A 22,792-nucleotide genomic window follows, 5' to 3' on the forward strand; every position below is an offset into this window, starting at 1 on the left:
GAAATATTGAAGGCGGGAGGAAAAGGGGAAGACAGAGGATGAGATGGTTGGATGGCATCACTGACTCAATGGGCATGAGTTTGAGTAAACTCAGGGAGTTGGTGCAATGGCACCCCACTCCAGTACTCTTGCCTGGAAAATCCCATGGACGGAGCAGCCTGGTAGGCTGCTGTCTGTGGGGTCACACAGAGTCGGACACTACTGAAGTGACTTAGCAGCAGCAGCAGCAGCAGCAGGGAATTGGTGATGGACAGGGAGGCCTGGCACGCTGCAGTCCATGGGGGTCGCAAAGAGTCTGACATAACTGACAGACTAAACTGAACTGAACCTGACAGAAGGCATCCAAATAGAATGTAATGACATTTTTCAGGTTTCATATGATTTTTGGCTGCTTTCTCTTAAAGGCAAATGATGTTTTCTCTTTATTGTAGTAAAGCTTCCTTTTTAAATAAATTGGTTAAAATATTAATACTAAGCATCTCAGATATGTCAAAAAAGTGAATACTTTTTTAATTTAGTATGAAAAAGACTGAATTTTGGAGAACATTGCATTAAGCGGATAAGGTCATGAATGACCTCAGAGATTGCAGGTGACTTTACCGCAAGGGGCAGCAGAGGATGAGGTGATTGGTTGGCATCATCTGCTCAATGGACATGAATTTGAGCAAACTGGGAGAGATAGTGAAAAACAGGGAAGCCTGGTGCTGAAGTCCATTGAGTCGCAAAGAGTTGGACACAACTTAAGCGACTGAACAACAAGAAGTAGGGCACAGAGGCAACGAAAGGATTCTAAGCCTTCAAGTACTGCATAGAAATCCACAAACAAGAAACAGCGACGTCTCTTTAGTGACCCATGTGGACCCAAGAATGTGCTCTGAGAACAGCAAATGTCAGATTTCTCAACAGATACCTACAGAGACTGGGCTTGCCAGGTGGCTCAATGGGAAAGAATCTGCATGCAACGCAGGAAATGTAGGTTCAATCCCTGGGTTGGGAACATCCCCTAGAGAAGAAAATGGCAATCCACTCCAGTATTCATACCTGGGAAACCTCATGGACAGAGGAGCTTGACAAGCTACAGATCATGGGGTCTCAAAAGAGTCAGACTCAACCTATGGACCAAACAACAACCTACAGAAACAGCCAACTCAAGGACCAGCAGGACTCTCAAACACTTCCTCATCCCCCAAATCCCTTTGAATTTGGCCACAGCACAGGGAAAAGGTAGGAACCCCAATCTGATACTAAATTTCTACCACCCTGATAGACTGAAGGTGTATCATTTGTTTTTCTATTTGTAGCCTTATTTCTTTTGCCAGAATTGGTGAACTGGTATTCATATCCAGTACATAATTAAAATAAGGTAATAGCCAAATATAATATTCAAAATTACCATATTTTCATGTAGGATATCGGATCAAAGGAGAAGTTTGTTAGAGGTACCAACTAGAGAAAATGGTGGAGGTGCTCAGGCAAATTGTTAATGCATAATAAAACCCCTCAATGCATTTTTTCACCAGGAAATGTTTTCATCCACTGGTTTCATTAGAAATTCCCTACCTTCTTTCTCCAGTGAAGTGGAACTATCTCTCTAGAGAAGTTACATGGTAAATAAAACCAGGTCAAAGAGAAGTTTGAAAAAGGAAAAGGAAGACACTGCCTCAGTTCACAAACAAGGAAACTGAGCCCAGGGAATAACTGACTTCAAGCTTGAATACTCGGGTGAGCTGACTAGTTTTGTGACATTAGAGAATTTACTTAACCTCTTTAAGTCTCAGTTTATTTTTATCTAAATTATGATGTTGACAATAGCACCTATTCCATGTGATCATTGTGAGAATTAAATGAGAAAATACATATAAAATACCCAGTCTAGAGCCTGGGGCATACTAGACAATTGCTAAACTATTAGTATTTGCAAATATTTGTTCAACACCTATAATCTTTGAATAGGGGCAATATAAACACCTCTTTAAAGCTCTCAATTCCCCCTGGAGGCTGGAAGTAAGCCGTTTGTGTTGGTCCCTGCTCACTTCAGAAGGTTTAGGAACATTGTTGTTGTTTGTTGTTTAGTTGCTCAGTCGTGTCTGACTCTTTGTGACCCTAGCCCACCAGCTCCTGTGTCCATGGGATTTCCCAGGCAAGACCATTTCCAACCTCTGGACCAACTTCCAAATGGCTAAGAAGGATGCCAGGACCAGATTTTAGGCATCCTCGCTCAGCTTCACTCAGGAGATTCCCAGGCTGGGCTCATGGCATACGAAAGTCCTCATGATTCAGGAGATGGATGTATCTGGAGAGACCTTCAAAGGAGGATGACGCTTTCATCTATCAAATCTGCAGAATGCCTAGAAAACACAACACATTTCAGTCAGCAGTTTAGCATGGACCTGGGAGTGTCTGCACACTTGAGGTTGTGACCTTCCTGCCCACTCAGCCCAGAGGACTTGAACCACTCCATCACACCCAGTACCACCAAGCACACAACCATGTTTCTGGTCTATCTTTACATCTTGGGGTTTCTGTCTTCTATCTGTGCTTGCTGCTCATGTTGGTAAGCAAAATAAATACTTAATAAATTCATGCAGTTAAATTTGTTTTCATTTCATACTGCACTGTTTGGGAAACGATAGCTTGCCTGATGTATTTTCACATAAAGATGATTTAGTGCAACCAAGTACAGATTATGAAATTTAGATTTAAAAGCAAAGTTGAGCTAGTCCTCTGGCTTAATTTGTTAAGGATGGTTCTAGTTTCAGCAAGAAGATATTGTAATTACACTCTACTTTAAATAAACCAAAAATCTAGTTATGTAGATATTATAACTTGTTTCTATTATGTGCTTACAAAAACGACTCTTTATGTGAGAATTCCCTCCAATACAAAACTCCCTAATACACTTAAATATTACTTTTAATTGTACTTTTTTAAGGAATTAAAAACTACATTAAGCAAAATATATATTCCTTATATTTTTCTCACATAGTTTTATCCTGATTGTTTTCATTATGAACTTTGGAGTGCAGAAAGAAGGAAAATAGAAAAATATCAAGTTCTGGGCTCTAATCAATAATGATCCTCAAACAGATGTATCAATCTTTGAATTTCTTTGTACCAATTCACTATAGAACAATGCAAAGTTAATCAAGGACAAGGCAAATAAAAAGTGTGTCCAAAATAGCTCTTTCCTTTTAGTAATTCCTGCCAGATGTTACACAGAAGAACAAAACAAACTATAGCTGTTCAGATATCCATGTTTCTGAAGGACAGAGAATGGACCATGTGTAAATGAGAAGTTTAATTTGTCCTTTATTTTAAAATCATCAATGTGAATCTTTGATAGATAACCTCTTTCTGGGCCCCAGTGTCCTCATTAGTTAAATGGTTGTACTAGATGATCACTAATGTCACTTAAAGCTGTACAATTTTATGAATCATAATTCTGCTAGAAGAAAATGGTTGCTATAGGTCCACAGAATTGCAGTTTCACTGGAAAATGCATGTATTCTATACCTCCAGCTAAAGTAAAATACAAGACAGAGAGTGGGAAATGTAGATGGACAAAGAAAAAGGATGAAAGCTGCATGCATGCTGATTAGAAAAGATACAGCAGTTCAGACCTTTTGCTGTTTCAACAAAATCAGTAATCATGGAAAATGGAAACTGTTGGAGAAGTTTGTGAAAAATACTTATTCATAGCAGATGATTCAAAACTCAAGCTAATTCAGTCCAGTTCTACAAACACATATTGACCATCAATTGTATGCCAGACAATATGCTGGGTACCAGAGACACCAGTGTAAATAAATACAGTTTTTGCTGTACACAGCCTAAACCCAGATTAAATCAACAATGATGAAGAAGCCTGAAGTGTAGGTGCCTAGAATACTAAGGTCACTACTGTTTAGGTAAATATGAGATACCAAGAGAGAAAAAAATCCAACAAATGAAGTTGGGGATAATAGCAAATAGGTGCCACTTAATTTGGCATGATATAGTACATTATATTGCACTAAACTCTCCTGTCAGAATAAAAAAATAAATAACTCAGTATAAACAGAGATTTTAAACTGGACTATTTAAATGGTCATACATGTTATGATACTCAAATAAGAAGTGGACAAGCAAGTGTTTCTAACAAATGAATGTACAATCACTTTATCTGATAAGATTTATGAAAAACAAATAGTTTGCTTCATGATCTTTGCCATTTACCCTGGGACAAATCGGTACAGCATATATGAAGAGATTTCTTTCTGCTGGACCATCTGCTACGTAATCTAGTGAATCCTAACTAATATGGGGGTCAGAATGGTTGATAGAGAAGAAACAGAAGTAATATATCACAGTGCCAGTTGGAGTGGCTGTATTCACACAAAACCTCCAATCCACCCGTGAAGCAGAGGCTGTAAGTCACAGGTATGGCTGAATGATGATAGTAGATCCACTTGGGCAGATGCCTCAGTGACAAAAACTTACTCTGTCTCCATTTTTAACATTTAAGTCAGTTCTGAACATATCTCAGGAATTAGGACACAGAGTAAGGGAGGGTTTAGAAGTCTAAATTAATTCCTAAAAATTTCTGAGATCCAGGCCAGAAGACTTCTAAGAAGTTCAAACTAAGAGGTGATTTTTAAACTTTTTTTAAAAATTAGCCAAAATAATAACAAACATAATGTATAAAGATGATTAAGATCTGTGAATTACAACAGTGGCCCTAAACTTTAGTATATTTAGGAATCACTGCTGCTGCTGCTGCTAAGTTGCTTCAGTCATGTCCAACTCTGTGCGACTCCATAGATGGCAGCCCACCAGGCTCCCCTGTCCCTGGGATTCTCCAGGCAAGAACACTGGAGTGGGTTACCATTTCCTTCTCCAATGCAGGAAAGTGAAAAGAGAAAGTGAAGTCGCTCAGTCATGTCTGACTCTTCACGACCCCATGGACTGTTGCCTACCAGGCTCCTCCGTCCATGGGATTTTCCAGGCAAGAGTACTGGAGTGGGTTGCCATTGCCTTCTCCAAGCCACTCCTAACGACTCTGATTCAATAGCTCTGGGACCAGGTTCAGAAAGCTACAGTTTAGTAGGTATCCCAGGGGATTCTGACATGGGTAATATGGTCTAGCATCCACAAATTCAAAACAATGACTTTAAGGGGCCAAAAAAAAAGACTACAGTTGGATAACTACTATAACCTTGAGGCTAGTGGAATGATATCAGATGGTCTCTGCCTTTAAGTTGCTCATGATCAGCTCAGGAGGTCAGACACCAAAAAACTTACCATGTGAGATAAGGTAATAAGTAGTTTACAAGTAGCATTGTGAAAGGTCTTAGAACATACAAAGGTGTAGGCAATAATCTCTGTTATCAGAAAGGATGAGGGAGGGAGTATTTCCTTTCTGGAAAAATAATTCTTAAGAAGTGACATGTGTGCTGTAATTCAGTTACTGATATTTATAGCTTACTCTTTTTTATTTCTGGTCATCGCCTGTTCATACTGCCTTTTCATATGCTTACGGTGTCCAGTGTTGTTTTTGAGTTTTGGTCTATTTGGTTTCTTCACGTTTATTTCAAAGGGCGTTCAAGGTTAAAAATGATCATCATTCAGAACTTATTTAGAACTATGACCTCCCCTACTCTATGTAGTCAGCTTTTATCGTGGGTTCTGTCTTATAACAGCTTTATACTCTTTGAGTTATTAAAAGACCAGTACTGTGCTGTTTGGGCTTCCCTGGTGGCTCAGCAGTAAAGAATTTGCCTGCATTGCCGGAGCTGCAGGAGACTCAGTTAGATCTCTCTGAGTCTGGAAGATCCCCTGGATGAGGGCATGGCAACCCAATTCAGTATTTTTGTCTGGAGAATCCCAAGGACAGAGGAACCTGACAGAGGAGTCCTTAGGGTCACAGTTGGACATGACTGAAGCAACTTAGCATGCACGCTCACAGTATGCAATTTGTTCCCTTTTTTTGGCTCAAAACAATTTTCTAACTCAGGTTCCAAGATACTGTTGATCTGTGGTGGGTATTCTCATACTGCAGCATTCTACCACTAATTTCCATAATCCAAAGTGACTATATGATAAAGCAAATCATTTTGCCTACAGGTGCTTCAAAGTTTACTGAGGAAGTCAGCCTTATTTGAGATAATTGACATCAGCAGGCCAACAAATTTGGAATGCTGAAAGAAAATTTAAGGCCTGAAGAATAAAAGTACAGTCAGATGTGATCCTCTGGAGTATGAGCCTAAACTCTTTTCCATTGTTATAATTGTATGCAGAATTCCTGAGATATATCTAAAATTTGTTTAATATTTTAGGCCTACAATCAACATTATCTCTTTAAATAGCAGAACTTCTGGCTGAAGAATGTGAAATTCTAATAGTACAATTAACATACATTTACAAGTAAACTTTTATATATATATATATATACACATATAATTGCTTCTTTAACGCAAACACACACAGTGTTTAAATACTTGAATATTTTATGTTTACCTCATCAATCCTTTTCAAGTAAACACTGTCCTACTTCAAACTAACAGACTGAGTTATTCTATTAAATATTTAAGGCTTGCCCAGTGGGAAAGATTTCTATCCCAGAAATGTCAAAAAGTTAATTAGCTATATCTCCTCTGCAGCCTATACTTAGGGAAGGATATGGCCTCCCACACTCCCTCAGGGACAACACAGAGCAGCCTAGGACACAAAAGAAGACAGATTGAGGCCCATAAATCAACTCCCTAGTGACTTTCTGGAGCTGCCCCAGATCAGGGGAGCCCTCCCCCTTCCCTGACCCAGACTACAGTCCTGAAACTGAATAGAACATGGCAATAGAACATGGCAGGGGGGAACCCAGCAGGCAGGATCGTTCTCTACAATGTGTTAATTAATTATGGAAAAAACAAAAATTCAGTGGAAAGGACTTCGAATGTTTAGCAATTATATTTTCTTCTACACAATAGTAATATCAACCCAAAACTGTAATTTTGAGGGTGACATGAGATGGAGGGACAGTGAAAGGACACAAGAGTGTGAGGGAGCCTTGAGCTACTTCAGCCAGTAAAAAATTGAAACAGGAGTCAACTTCAGAATTTGTCATGTTTTACTATGGTCTTCCTAAATAAAAGGGAACAGGTGAGAGAAAAATATGATAGAATCCGTCTGCTACTAGGCTGTCCCTCAAGTGTTTTGAATGAACCTCAAATCTTCCTTTTGTAGGGCTTTCCTTTTATACTGGCCACTGCATCGTAGTGTCAACTAATATATGGTTGTCTGTTGCCAAGTCAGTCATTCCAAAAGGGAAGTTCACTGATGTGTGGAGGCACTTATTGAAAAGTCAGAGTTCAGAAGCTAAAAAATCAGTCCTATCAAAGTGAAGTGTAAAAAAGAGTAGATCAGAGGGAATCTAGAGACTGGTGGAGGATAGTTATTTGAGGGTTCATAAGGAGAATTCCTTCAAGGATATTATTCAAGGATATTAATGCTAACAAAAGGAAACCACGTTTGTTGAATTACAGTAACAGAAAACAATGGAAAAATAGCAGTTTGTGCCTTTCAAACCTGTGTTTGTAAGCTGCATAAATAACAACAGTGCCTGCAATTAAACCCCAATGAATTCATCCTTGCTAAATTATACTGGATCAAAGTAACATTTCCAAAACACCTACTAGGTGCAAGGTACTATGCTAATTGCAGTGAAAAACATTTTAAATAATAATAAAAACACAAGACGTGGTCCCAGCATTTTGGGTATTTTTTAAAACTCACTGAACAAGACAGGATCTGTTATGCATGAACTGAAAGAGCCAAATAAATGAGAAGAAACTAATTGGAATCATAATGTTTGCCATAGATGCAGACTGGTATGATTTGGGAAAATTTCAGTTTACTCTCCATGCAATGGAAGACTATTGAAAAGTCTTCATATTCCACCAATGATATGATTGAAAAGAGTACCTTGAGCATCACCACCTTAAAATTCTAAAAGTAAAACAGGATCTCGTATGTGAAACAGGAGGCTAGATCAAAAGGATTCTCAATGTTAGAAAAGCAAAGATGTCTTTAAATTTAAGTAGGTAGGAGAAAAAAAGTTAATTCATCTCCCAACTTCTGAATTTAAAGAAATAAATTGAATACCTTGAAGAAAAAAGCCAAAGAGCACCTCAGTTTTCTGTGTATGTATGTGTGTGTGTTAGTCGCTCAGTCGTGCCTGGCTCTTTGCCAACCCCATGGGCTGTAGCCCACCAGGCTCCTCTGCCCATGGAATTCTCCAGGCAAGAGAATCCCTGGAGTGGTTGCCACGCGCTCCTCCAGGAGATATTCCTAACCCAGGTATTGAACCTGGGTCTTCTGCACTGCAGGCAGATTCTTCACCATCTGAGCCACCTCCTGGGCAAATGCAAATAAAGAAAACCATAACCACAACCTACCCAGCACCTATCAGGGTGGTGTTCCTTGTGGGCCCTTTCTGAGGATTGGTAGAAACTGTGTTTTTTAATCTCTGTTTTTATGCTTGTCCCAAGATCTTTTAAGGAAGGGGGTGGGGCAGGGGGAAGAGGCAGACGCTGTATAAAAGAAGCTGCCTTGAGAATATTCTAAAACACACACAAAAACTTCCTAGGTTAGGAAACTTACCAGATTTGGCAGCTGATGGACCCAGTGATGGACCCAGAAGCAACCACGGTTTATTTGGAATATCTCTTTGTTACAAGTCACAATCCTGAAATTGAAGAGACCCACTCCCATGTTCCTTATACATCAGTCTTCCTTCCGGTCTTCTACACAGCTGTGTTCCTGATTGGAGTGTCTGGGAACCTCATTCTCATGAGTGCACTGCATTTCAAACGGGGCAGCAGAAGACTGATTGACATCTTTATCATCAACCTGGCTGCCTCCGACTTCATCTTCGTCATCACTTTGCCTCTCTGGGTGGATAAAGAAGCATCTCTGGGACTGTGGAGGACAGGCTCTTTCCTATGCAAAGGAAGCTCCTACGTGATCTCAGTCAACATGCACTGCAATGTCTTCTTGCTCACCTGTATGAGTGTGGACCGCTACCTGGCCATCGTGTGTCCGGCCATATCCAGGAAAGTCAGGAGGAGAGACTGTGCCTATGCAGTCTGTGCCAGTGTCTGGTTTGTCTCCTGCCTTCTGGGGTTGCCTACCCTTCTGTCCAGGGAGCTTACCCCGATTGATGGTAAACCATACTGTGCAGAGGAGAGGGCCACTCCCATCAAACTGACTTGGGCCCTGGTGGCCTTAATTTTTACATTTTTTGCGCCTTTGGTGAGCATTGTGTCCTGCTACTGTTGCATCACAAGGAAGCTGTGTGTCCATTACCAGCAGTCGGGAAAGCATAACAAAAAGCTGAGGAAATCCATAAAGATCATCTTTATCGTTGTGGCAGCCTTTGTTCTCTCCTGGCTGCCCTTCAATACTTTCAAGCTCCTGGCTATTGTCTCTGGGTTGCAGCAAGAGCTCTACCTGTCCTCAGCTTTTCTCCAGCGGGGGATGGAGGTGTGCGGGCCCCTGGCATTTGCCAACAGCTGCGTCAACCCCTTCATTTACTATATCTTTGACGGCTACATCCGCCGGGCCATCGTGCGCTGCTTGTGCCCTTGCCTGAAGAACTATGACTTTGGGAGCAGCACCGAGACATCAGACCTCACGAAAGCTCTCTCCAACTTTATTCACGCAGAGGATTTTGCCAGAAAGAGGAAGAGGTCTGTGTCACTCTGAAAAGGACAGTGACATTTCAAGCTCTGTTGATGGGGTTGAAGGGTTCATTTATGCCCACGACAAAGAAAGAAGAAAAGTATTGCTAATAGTATTCATATTGCTTATGAATACAAAGAAGTGTTCATTTTTAAAGAGACATCTAGAAAGTCTCGGTGTTCATGGATATAATTAGGTTATATGCTGTTTTTTGTTTTTTGTTTTTGTTTTTTTTTTTGGTTTGAGCTGAATAGCCTTATTTGACCCTTGCCAGTCAAGTTCACTGGGCAAAATACAACTCTTCTAAGTCTTGAACTCTGAGATAAGGCTCCTGCTTGGACCAGTTCCTTTCTTCATGGGTGTTAATGCACATTCCAGCCTTTTCCTCTCTCAGGAAACTTGATCCACACCACCCTTCATACTGGGCTCCAGAGTGGACTGCATGTAAAGGATTCCACCCAGTTGTAACTGGTGAGAAATATGGTGACAATGCAGATAGTAAAAAACTGTAATATACCTGTGCTCAGTAATTACTTGTTCCTGAGTAATGAAGTCAGGTTCTGGCCTTAATCTTTGATCACCCTTAATTTGGTGATTCCATACCACCTTCCAACCTTGTCTTTCACCCTATACCATTCACAGTGACTTTGGGCTGGTGAAACCTCATGGGGAAAAAATCATTCTGTATTGTGTTTATGATTTAGGACTTACTTTACCACTTAGTCTTCAAGAATATTTTGACATAGAATAAGCTTGGACTTTTGTTTTCCTTATAAGATATATTGGTTAAAATGTATCTCATTATAATGGTATAATAACTACTTTTCAATGAGGTTTTACTGTGCTCTTGTTTTCCTTTTAGCCTTTATAAATTAGGATATGACTTTGTTTTAATTACATGTTTTTAATTACCTAGTTATCTAGTTATCAAATAAAAATGTTACTACTACTATAATTGGAGGTCATCTAATGCTTAGCTACACCCTCATGCAGATTATCATTTTGTATTTTAATTAAAATGTTAATGCTGCACATTCCCTAGAGCATCATTTGCTTGGTATATGTAATTTCACAATTTGATCCGATAATACAGGAAGACAGGATGCTCAGTATTCAGGTGAAGGGAAAAATCTGTAACAAAAATGTTACTGATATTTTACATGTAGTTTTTTTAAACTCAAAAACCTTCGAGAACTCCTTCAACTGATAAATATTTACTGAGCCAATTCATACCTATATTCCTTTCAAAACTTTGAAGTTAAAATGTAATTAGCAGCAACCACAAAAGACTTTGCAGCAGCAAGCCTACTATTGTAAATACCTTTTGATTCAAGATAAAGTAGTTTTTTTACCTCTACTGTTGACACAAATGAATTACTATTTTAGTTTTAAATGTTAGGTTTGAAAATCAGAGAAAGCTTCAAATCTTTTCAGAGATGACATAGTTCAGGATCATCCTATGTACCTTAATATTAAGAGAAATCTCAAATATTGGGCATCTTCTTATAGTCTGTCTAGAAGTTTTGGGTTTGATAAATTGGTTAATTTATTAATTTCTCTTAAACTTTTATTAAATAAAAATATAATTTCATTATAAAAGTGTTCATCTATGTTGTATTAATTGCTATTAACATATCAATTAACACTGATACCCTAACAGTGTTTTAACAAATTATCATAGATATAGAAATAAAAAGACTGTAAATCGTAAGAAATAAATTTTCTTGGAAAACTTCAAAAGTGAATTCAACATAATTAAATAGATTGCCAAGCATTAAGTAAAAACAAAATACAAGATATTTACTTTTCAGAAACAAATCAACAAAAGCACTGTAACTAATCAATGCCTTTGAGAAATGCTACCTTTAGAAAACAGCCCAATCAGCTGCAGTATTTGTTAGGAAATGAAAAAACCTGGGTTACTTGGTTTAACTTCACCTTTAATGTTGGGACATTGAACAAATCATTTTAATCTTTCATATCTAAATGTCATTGGTAATATCCATGCCCATAGTATCCTTAAGTTTAAGACTAATAAATACAAGTAAAAAGTTCCTTAAATATTAAAAAGTTATGTAAAATGATTGTATCTATCATTAATTATTGAATGTTACATAAAAATTTCCAAACTAGATTATTAAATGACTCTTAATCATTTTCATTTAACAAATATTAGAATCTATCTTACTTCTGTATCATCCCTTTTATTTTTCCATTTTAACACTAAAGAAAATATAGTATTGTACTTTTAAATATTTTAAGTGGATATGCTGTGTGCCTTATAAAAATCTTAGCATATTTTATATTCATAAGGTACCAGTGATGGAAGGAATATAGGCATAATTCTACAGATAGCATAACTGATAGAAAAAAGTATAAATGTAATTAATAAGTCACTATGAAAACTTACCACAGAAAAGCTCTCCATTAAAGCCTGGATAAGAAGTTGTCTGATAACTTATAATTAATTTAAAAATTAAGGCACACACAGTCACAAACACACATTTAGTCCATTTGGGCCATATAGAAAGATGAAAACTAACCTGACATTCCTGGGAGTCCCACAGTTCGTCCTCTCTAACAAGTCAAAATTACCCCCGAGTGAGAACAACACTAAGTAAGAACAGTCTTGAAGGAAGCTATGTGCGTGACTGAAAGGAGACATAAGTTACTAGGGGTCACAAGTTAATTTTTAAATAGACGCAGAAATACACAGTATGATGGGAAGCTGAGTAAAAGAAATCTTCCTCTGATTCATCTCGACTCCTCAAATCATTCTCTATCCCCCCCAAGAGATATCAGAAGTGAGAAATGACTTATCAAATGTGCATGCCACAGAGAAAAGTGAGCCTCAGTTTTCCTGCACAGCTCATTCACAAAAGTCAAACAATAGTAAAGAATTACAAATTTGTTTCTCAAAGAGCCCCTGATGGAGCCTGCTATCAAGATGATGCCTCCACCGGGAGAGAGAGCAGTGCCATCCAGAGGAAAAGCAGAAGGATAATTCTAACTTGTAAACGGTACTGGATTCAACTGCTTTCCACAGAGCTTGTAGGTTGGATTATCCCTTGCAAATGCCTGTTCTTATTTTCCGTTCTTTTCTTTGAGTCAACATTCTTTGCTTTTATCGATTCTGCGAGTAAGCAGTTACGACTAGACTTTACATGTCAGTAGACAGAGAAAAACTACTCCAGCTCTGACTTTTAATTGCAGATGAGTGCCTCTTGTCTCTTATCTTTGTCAGTTTCTTAACAGAACTACATTAGCAAAATGTATCTGATAAGTGGAAATTTCATCCTCAGATTGATTAAACTTCAACATTAAAACAAACTTTCTTTAAATATCCAATGTGTCAAACTATTAGCAAAGTGAAAGTTCTTATGACAAGTTGAAATACCATAGTATATAAACTCACCTGAAATGTTCATTTATTAATCTAAAAGTGGAAGGAGATATTCTGTTACTTGACAAGCATTATTAACCTAAAAAGTTCTTGGTTTATGTATGTGAGTACCAAATTTCTAAGATTCAATGGCACTTTAAAATTACAGTGGAACCTTTTCTGAGTTGGGCACATATAACTAAGTTGAATTGTCATTGTTTTAGGCAAGTGGCCCATTTGAAGGATTCATATGATACAGTGTTCATATTATTTTTGTAATGCTCTGCAGACCGAGTGAAGATATCATTGCAGGAAGATTCTTTACCAGCTGAGCCACAAGAGAAGCCCAAGAATACTGGAGTGGGTAGCCTATCCCTTCTCCAGTGGATCTTCCCGACCCAAGGTCTCCATTGCAGGAGGATTCTTTACCAACTGAGCTATCAGCGAAGCCCTAAGATATCATCAATCTGACATTATTCAGTGATTTTTTTTCTTTTCTAATTAAGAGGATTTAATAATTAGCTAGTTTACTATCACTTCCATATTAACAAGAGTTAGGCTTCCTCTATGAGTACTTCATATTTGTCAATATTGATGGAAAATTTAGTGTTTTTATCTGCTAGCCTCTATCAACAGAGTCGGACATGACTGATGCGACTTAGCATGCGTGCATGCATTGGAGAAGGAAATGGCAACCCACTCCAGTGTTCTTGCCTGGAGAATCCCAGGGACAGGGGAGCCTGGTGGGCTGCCGTCTATGGGGTCGCACAGAGTCAGACATGACTGAGGTGATTTAGCAGCAGCAGCAGCAGCCTCTATCAATTATGATTAGAAAGATTTTATTTCCTTATTACTATTAGTTTAAATGAAATATAAAAGGTACTTTTTGCTAGAATACTTTGTCTATATTTGCAGAAGCTATAGATATTCTTGTGATGTTCTTAGATCAAATAAAATTTTTTCATCAATAATTGTGTGAGTAAAGACTTTTAAATTTTTTTAAAAAGTTTCTGTGGCAGAGTCTTTAGCAGACAATTCTGCTTTTTTTCCATATAGACAGTGTGTAAGAACTGTCTGTTGTAAAATGCTCACAAATTCTTAAATCTGAAAATTCCAGTATAGCATATAAAATGCTCCATACAAATTTTGTAAAGTTTAAGCTCTTCAGAGATACTGTATGATGTGTAGAAAATAAAGCAAAATTGAGATCTCAATTCTAAGTGTTTAGCCTAAACTGCTAATTAAGTCATTACTCATCCCATCATAGGTCAGTGGTTTCATTTTATACTTTTATGCCTAGACCAGTGGAGTTTCTTGGAAAATAGTCAATATCTCAAACATCAAACTGTGAGTGCAAAGTGTCTATTGTACACAATGCATTATGACAGCCAGAAATTTGTTAATCTAACTGATGGGTCCCTTATTATAATTTATGGATTCTGAAGCAGGCGTACTGCAGTCATCCACTCACAAAACCTCTCTCTCTCTCCCCTCCCCTCAACCCCACATCTCCATCTCTCTCTCTCTTTCTCTGTCTCACACACACACACGCAAATATACAAATACATGATGTACAAATACAGCTGATAAATACCCACTGACTTCTGTTGCTAATATTCAGTCTAAAGTACTTGATAGAATGCAAGAAAGGGAAAAATAAGGCAAAGAAAAAATATAGTAAACATAAAATACAAAAGAAAATGTCATATATAAAAAATAAACATATCAAATAATACAATAAAATAACATAATATTATATTGTAATAACAATTGATATTGTAATAATACAATAAAAACACAAATGAATTAAAATTTCCTGTTAAAATTGAACCAGTAGCTCATTCTCACAGTCATCTAATATATATGTGGCACTACTAGACTCTGTAGAATGTAAAGAGATAGAGGTAAAATTTATTTCCTCATGGAGTTTACAAGCCTCTAGTTATATTTTAAATCAAAGAATGGAGTATTGCCATCCAACAAGAACTTGATATATGCAGAGAAAATAACAAGTCAAATCACTTTATTTAATCTTTTCCAATGTTTAGGGGAAAACCCATATTTGTCCATACACAAGTTTCTTCATGTAACTGCCATTTTGATATGGTTATTTCCTAAATATCATCCATATTTCCTTAAAGAAATGTGCATCCCCATCACTGGCATCCCCCAATGAAGATACTTTTGTTGATCTTAAAGATTTTTAGGTGTAAAAGTTTATTTTAAACATAAGAGCGCCTCTGGTTTCAATTTATTTTCAAACAAATTTTAAAAGGTATGTAAAGTAGATAAATCTACTCTAACCTTGCCCAAAGACCGTGATTTAATGAGATGCCCTCTCTTTTACCCTCTGTTTAGACCAAAAACAAAACTGACAACTCAGGTGGAGAAGTGGTAAATGAGAAACGAAACTTCCCCCGTGGTTTCATGTTTAAAGCAAAAAAAAAAAACAGATTCAGAGGAGCTGAAGGTAGATGGAAATGGCAACTCTATTTCTAGTGAAAAAGATGTTCATGCAATGCAGATCTGACTTGTATGCATTAAGAAAAATAGTTTAAATTAGTAAAGAATTGAAAAATGAAGTCAATGCAGAGCATAACTTACACAGACTTTAGGATTTTAAATTACAGTAGTTTCATTTATATAATTCAAAGTACTGCCAGTAAACTTATGAAAATATTTAGCATGATAATCAAAGATGACCAAATTAAAATAAAAAATATAATTTTACCTATTAGGTTAGCAAATATTTAAACATTAAATACTGAGGCTTACCAGAATTAAAGGTGTGGAGTGTGGGCAAGACTTCTTGGGCTATTGATTGAGTATAACTTGATTAAGCTTTCTACAGGATTTAGAAAATCTATGAAAAGAAATTTCACTTCTAGGATTTTACCACGCAATGTAATTATGGCAACATGCAAAGATATACATTCATGCATTTTTATTGCAGCACTGTTTGCAAAAGAGACTGGTACATATTAAGAGCTTGATAAATAATAGTTGATAAATAACTCCATCTTAGATTACAGATGAAGAAAACAGAATTCAAAGAAATCAAGTTTCACATAATTCTTAATGAACTGAATAAAAAAATGAAACCTGATTTCAGTCAAATTGAAGCCTATGCAATTTCAAAGCTCCTGCTTTTTCCACGATGCCATATTTTTTTCCTCTGATTCCCTTACTCTTTAATAGACTGTTAAAAACCTTCACTTATTTATTATTTTTTCCAATGCAAATCTCTCAAATCACCAAACCCTTTGTCTGTTCTTGACTAACATTGCCTGAGGGAGAAGGAAGTTCATTTTACTGAAAGTTTGTGTTTTGTTTTTTTTTTTTTTTTTTTTTTCAAAAGAAAAACATTTTCTTGTAACATGTTTCCCATGATCTCTTAATTATGACGTTTCAGAAACAGCATCTTCCATCCAACAGTCACTAAAAATTCTTATCTAGAAAAACAGATACAGGCTGCATGTAAGAAATGGACAATTATCTATTTTACTCCCCCTCCCACCCAACCCCACACTAAAGGATAGTAGCATTATGACAGAGGCTTTCACAGGAAAACATTTTTTTTAAGCGTGAATAGGTACTAAGTAAGAATCATAGTTTCATTTTCTTTATCCCTCAAATGTTTCTAGTCCCAGATTTCTGAGAATATACCCATAGCAAGAGTCTGAGTGAACTCCGGGCGTTGGTGATGGACAGGGAGGCCTGGCCTGCTGCGATTCATGGGGTCGCAGAGTCGGACACGACTGAGCGACTGACCCATAGCAAGAAGAAAAAGTAAATCTAATGCCAAAGCTCACGCTATAAACAGTGTGGGCAATGCAGCCTAAACTGGTTCAGAAATTGAAGTTTTACCATCTTTCTTATTAAGTGCTATTCATTATGCCAAGAAGCTGCCCTGATCCCTGTGCAGAAGACATTCAGTAGCCAGTGCTCCTGTCTTTCAGCAACTTTGTTTACACTTTTCAGAAGGCACATTTATATAAATGGCTTCCTGATTTCAGTAGGGACTCTCCAATGCAGATTTGAGAACACAGAAGTTTCTCAGATTAGGAACATTATTGTTGTTGTTCAGTCACTAAGTCATGTCTGACTCTTTGCAACCCCATGAACTGTATAGCATGCCAGTCTTCTTGGTCCTTCACTATCTCCCAGAGTTTGTTCAAACTCATGTCCATTGAATAGGTGGTGTCATCCAACCATCTCATCTTCTGTTACCCCCTTCTCCTCCTGCCCTCAATCTTCCCAGCATCAGGGTCTTTTCCAGTGAGTCAGCTCTTCACATCAGGAGGCCAAAGTATTAGAGCTTTAGCTTCAGCATCAATCCTTTCAGTGAATATTCAGGGCTGGTTTCCTTTAGGATTGACTGGTTTTATCTCCTTGCTGTCCAAGGGACTCTCAAGAGTTTTCTCCAGCACCACAATTCGAAAGCATCAATTCTTCAGTGCTCAGCCTTCTTATAAACATTGTAAACTTATAAACATTATAAACTACCCCAAACATAAGGTTAAAACTTGATTTAAATTTACAATAAATAAGAAACAATATTTACCATGCAGCATTTTTAGGAAGGGGAATTAAGAATGTTACAAAGTAAAATGATAATAAGGTTAATAATTACTGGCCCACAATTAAGGAAAAAGAAAATATAATTTTTAAGCATAAGAGAGCATGGTACTTAAGTATTAAACCTGCTATTTATTTTTAACAGCAAAGAATAATTACTTCAGCTTGCTTTATTTAGGGAATATATTAAAATGTTAATAATGGTTTTTTTATATAGTAGAACCAAGGACAGATTCACTTTTAATTTTAATTTATTTTTCTTTACATTTTATGAATATTCTATATTTCCTATAATGAATATGTATTTTCTTTTTTAAACTTTAAAATAAAAGATGCTGGAATAAAATGTCACAGGTGGCATAAAATACACATCAATATTTCGGTACAACTTTGCGTCTTCCTCTGAAGTCAAAAATAGGGATTTTTTAAATGTCATGTTCAATTTTAAATTCCATATTCATAACTTTGGGATGATTTAACTCTGGACAAAGTCTTACCAAATTAAAGCTCAGCCAAGTTGTATTTGTTCTCATATCAAACGCAGCAAGTAATTATTTGGGTCAAAGATTCCAATTTCCTTTCCTAAATTGACTTGCCCATTAAGTTAAATGTCAGCCTAGTTTGAGTACATAGGTGCAGTTTTTACATTATTTTTTACGTATTTTAACTTTTCAATTAAGTGTAAATTAGAAATGGTTCAACAGAATGATAGTTGACTATAGGCCTTGCCAATTAATTTCAAATGCTCTCTTTCAGAACATTTGCAAATAATATGATATTTCTGGAAAAAGTGAAAATATTTCCAAGTGAAAACTTTCTGAAATACAAGTAATGAACTTTTTATTTGAGCAGTCATACGAGAATGAATGGTGACTCCTAGCATTTTTCTACTTCACTCGGATTTACCTACAAAGTATTGTAGCATCGTTGACATCTGAATATTGTTTACTAAGCTCTCAAGGAAGAACCACTGGCCTAACATCAATTTTCCATTGTAACAGTACAGCTCTATTACCAAGAAAAACGCGCAGGGAAGATGACTCATAATAAATATCTACAACTCCCAACGATCTATAAAGTGCTTCACATGTATTAACACACTTAATTTAATCCACGCCACCCTCCTCCCTTCCCCTCTTTTCTCATAGCAATCAGACCCTCCATCTCAGTCCAAAGGTCTCTCCCTACCTTCTCTAGCTCCATCTCCAATAAATCTCTTGCCTATTCTTGTCTTGAGGTCTGCTTCTCTGCAAACTAGAGCTAACATAGGAAGAAAACTTTTTTTTTTTCCTGAGAGAATAAAATTTTCTGAAGGTTCAAGAATTCTTTGGGGAAGTGCTTTCCTTACCAACATGTCAAAATAGAGCATGCTATACAATGGAATAACAAGCATTTTATGCATTTTCATACTTCATATATAAAATCATACATAAAGCAGAGAATTATAAAAGTGTGCCTCTGATAAGTATCTGGATTATCTGGCTTAAGGAAAGTCCTCAATGACACCTTAAGTAATAGGGAATAATTCTTAGTGCTATAATGATAAGTAATACTGTAGCTATTATTGGAGTTTTCTTGCACCTTTCTCCCACTTCCCTGGAAAATTCAAAAGAAGAATGCCTTAAAATAATGGCATAACTACAAAAGTGTAATGTAATATAGTTGGAAACATAAGGGCTTTAAAATCAGAAAATTTGAGTTAGAAACCATAACAACAGACCACTAGTAACATCAGTATGAACTTGGACAAGCTATTAACATTCTCTGCCTCAAGTTTTTACCTGTTAAATGAGGATAACACTGTTTTCCATGGAGTTGTTGAGATAGGTCACACAAATAAAGTCTATTTTGTTTTTATATTATTTATTGATCCTATATGCATGAACATAAAAATATATATTTTAACAAATTTTAATTTTTAGTAATTTAATTGTGAGGACTTAAAATGTATCAAGTTGTTGAAGTGCATATAAATGTCATGTACCATTATATATTAGTCATAATATATACATACCTAAACAGGCAGACCCAAAAAACCAGCATCCTCATTCACAGCTAGTAAATTTATTTTAGTTCTTGGGCCACAAATTTTATCAACTATGTTTGAGAACTATTTTTATTCAAAGCATTATAATGCATTTATTATTTTGTTCTTGCTAGTGGTATAACAGAAAATATCTTTAAAGCAAGAAGAGGATCAGACATAGATGTCTTTCCTTAGAAGTCTCTCTAAGTAAGGTTTTTCAGCTGCGTTAGTTAACACAGTTGTGCATGTATATCTATAACTCTATCAGAAATTATATATAAAGAGGGAAGGAGGAACTTAAGGGTTTACGAAGCCACGGTTTTGCTCTGAAGATAGAAGAAAGTACTAGCTACAGGCAAGAAGTTCTCTCTGTGAAAGTCAAAGCCTGTCTTGGCTTTGACATTTTTGATGAGTTAAAGTGCAGAAAAACCTACAACTGTAGATCTGCAAATGTTTAAAATACTTCATCAAACAAAGATTAAAATATCACATACATTTTATTTATGTCTTTATGTAGAGAAGATAAGAAATATAGTATTCTTCCTATTTGCCTATAATTGTGGTGCTTAACAACATTGCCCTCTGGGAGAAACAACTCTGTTTCGGGTTAGGGGGTGTGGTTGGCAGAGGGACAAGTAAGGGAGTGGAAGATAGGGAACAGCATCATCATTGTTGCTGATTTTCCATTTATTTTAGGAAAAAGTTCCTCCTCTGTGGTTTTTTATATCTAAGATGACTAGCCAGCTTAGAATGTACAGTGTTGGGAAGGCTTCTAAGGGAGAGTTAGAACAGACAGGTGGAGCCTAGGAGAAAAATTCACCTTCTCCAACTGCACTTCTGCTGCTGCTGCTGCTAAGTCGCTTCAGTCGTGTCTGACTCTGTGCAACCCCATAGACGGCAGCCCACCAGGCTCCTCTGTCCATGGGATTCTCCAGGCAAGAACACTGGAGTGGGTTGCCATTTCCTCCTCCAATGCATGAAAGTGAAAAGTCAAGTGAAGTCGCTCAGTCGTGTCCGACTCTTTGCGACCCCATGGACTACAGCCTACCAGGCTCCTCCATCCATGGGATTTTCCAGGCAAGAGTACTGGAGTGGGGTGCCATTGCCTTCTCCAGCTCTACCCTGTAAGGACACTGACCCAGTGGGAGAGGGGAATGACCTCAGAGTCATTAACTCCTCCATATCCTCCACCATTGGATAAGCCTGCCATGATTGGCTTACTTCAGCCACTGAACCATCTTCACATGAATGCATGACTTCCATCTTCAATTTTTCTTTAATTATTTCTGTTTTTGTGCTGCTCCACTTTCTGTTAAAGTAAAAACAGCACTAATTTTTTAACTAAATCAAAGATGCTTTAAATTCTATGAAGGCTTTACAATTTGCAAAAGTTTCACACACATGATTTCATATAATCCCATAATAATGTTGTTTGTTTGTTTGTTTTCTCCTACCCTATATTGCCACTCCCCTTTCCCTCTCCCCACTGGTAACCACTGGTTTGTTCTTTCTCTGGGTGAGTCTGCTTCTTTTGTTTTATTCACTAGTTTGTTATATTTTTTAGATCCACATATGTGATACATTCAGAGAAGGCAATGGCACCCCACTCCAGTACTCTTGCCTGGAAAATCCCATGGACAGAGGACCCTGGTGGGCCGCCGTCCATGGGGTTGCTAAGAGTCGGACATGACTGAGCGACTTCACTTTCTTTCACTTTCATGCATTGGAGAAGGAAATGGCAACGCACTCCAGTGTTCTTGCCTGGAGAATCCCAAGGACTGGAGAGCTCGGTGGGCTGCCGTCTATGGGGTCGCACAGAGTAGGACACGACTGAAGAGACTTAGCAGCATGTGATACATTGTATTTTTCTTTGTCTGACATATTTCACCTAGTGTAATGCCCTCCACTTCCATCCACGTAGCTTCAAATGGCAAAATTTCATTCTTTTCTATGGCTGAATAATATTATATCACGTGTGTGTGTGTGTGTGTATGTGTATTCAATTGTATGTATGTGTATATATACATACAATTGAATCTTCTTTAATCCATTCATCTGTCGATGGACATTGTTTCCATACCTTGGCAATTGTAAACAATCCTGTTAAGAACATTGGGTTGCATGATCTTTTCGAATTAGTGTTTCTGTGTTTTTCAGATATGTACCCAGAAGTGGAATTGCTGGATCATATGGTAGTTCTATTTTTAATTTTTCGAGAAACCTCCATTATGGTTTCCATAGTGGCTACACCAATTTACATTCCCCCCAACAGTGTACAAGTGTTTCCTTTTCTCCACATCCTTGACATTTGTCATTTGTCTTCATTTTGTTAATAGCCAGTCTGACAGATGTGCAGTGGCAGCTCACTGTGATTTTGACTTGCACTTCCCTGATGATTAGCCCTTTTCAAGTGCCTGTTGGCCATCTGCATTTCCTCTTTGGAAAAATATACATCCACTTCTTCTGCCCATTGTTTCCCCTTCGGGAAAAGTGTGAATGCAGTCCCCTCTACCACAAGTTATGCAGCTGAGTTTCCCATGTTTGGAGAAATCAGAGGGGTCAGCACACCCCGAGTGCAATGGGTAAGTCTCACCTGGGGCAAACCACATTCGTGATCATGGTAACTCCCATGCCAGGTAAGTATCCCATTTTTCAATTTTTTTAAAAAATTTCTTTTTGTATGAGCTATGTATATGCATTTAATATTAACCCCTTATTTGTCATATCATTTGCAAAAATTTTCTTCCATAGCCTCTCCTATTAAGTAGATTGTCTTTCTGTTTTGTTAATGGTCTCCTTTGCTGTGCAAAATCTTTGAATCTTAATTAGGTCCTATTTGTTTATTTTTGCTTTTATTTCCTTTGCTTTAGGAGAAGGATCCAAAAAACGTATTGCTGTGATTTATGTCAAAGACATAAATCTGCCTATGTTTTCCTCAAGGAGTCTTAACATGTTTAAAAAAAAACATGAGTTTTTAATATGATAAATGATTCCCCCTTGCTTTACTATAAAACACAGAGTGAGACACAATAAGAGAATCCTCATGGCCTTAAATAATGTATTCGAAATTTTCAATGTAAAAATCTAGTTAA

At 37.2% G+C, this 22,792-nt stretch overlaps 1 protein-coding gene, 1 long non-coding RNA gene and 1 other non-coding gene across 3 annotated transcripts in view; 1 reads left to right on the forward strand and 2 right to left on the reverse strand.

Moving 5' to 3' along the window:
• Nucleotides 1-1,117: 1,117 nt before the first annotated feature.
• Nucleotides 1,118-22,792, reverse strand: part of LOC129643438 (uncharacterized) — a 39,401-nt gene continuing 17,726 nt past the window's right edge. Inside the window, exon 4 of the long non-coding RNA XR_008710308.1 lies at nucleotides 1,118-2,348. This is a non-coding gene — a long non-coding RNA (uncharacterized LOC129643438). The remainder of the gene's footprint in view (nucleotides 2,349-22,792) is intronic.
• Nucleotides 8,643-9,840, forward strand: GPR15 (G protein-coupled receptor 15). The gene has a single exon (XM_055567885.1). The coding sequence runs from the start codon at nucleotides 8,650-8,652 to the stop codon at nucleotides 9,736-9,738; it is 1,089 nt and encodes a 362-aa protein (XP_055423860.1). The 5' UTR covers nucleotides 8,643-8,649; the 3' UTR covers nucleotides 9,739-9,840.
• On the reverse strand, nucleotides 22,182-22,344 carry LOC129645198 (U1 spliceosomal RNA). Its single transcript, XR_008711281.1, has one exon. It is a non-coding gene; the product is annotated as a U1 spliceosomal RNA (small nuclear RNA).

Source organism: Bubalus kerabau, chromosome 2 (assembly GCF_029407905.1).
Source record: "Bubalus kerabau isolate K-KA32 ecotype Philippines breed swamp buffalo chromosome 2, PCC_UOA_SB_1v2, whole genome shotgun sequence".
In the NCBI taxonomy this organism is placed as follows: Eukaryota; Metazoa; Chordata; class Mammalia; order Artiodactyla; family Bovidae; genus Bubalus; species Bubalus kerabau.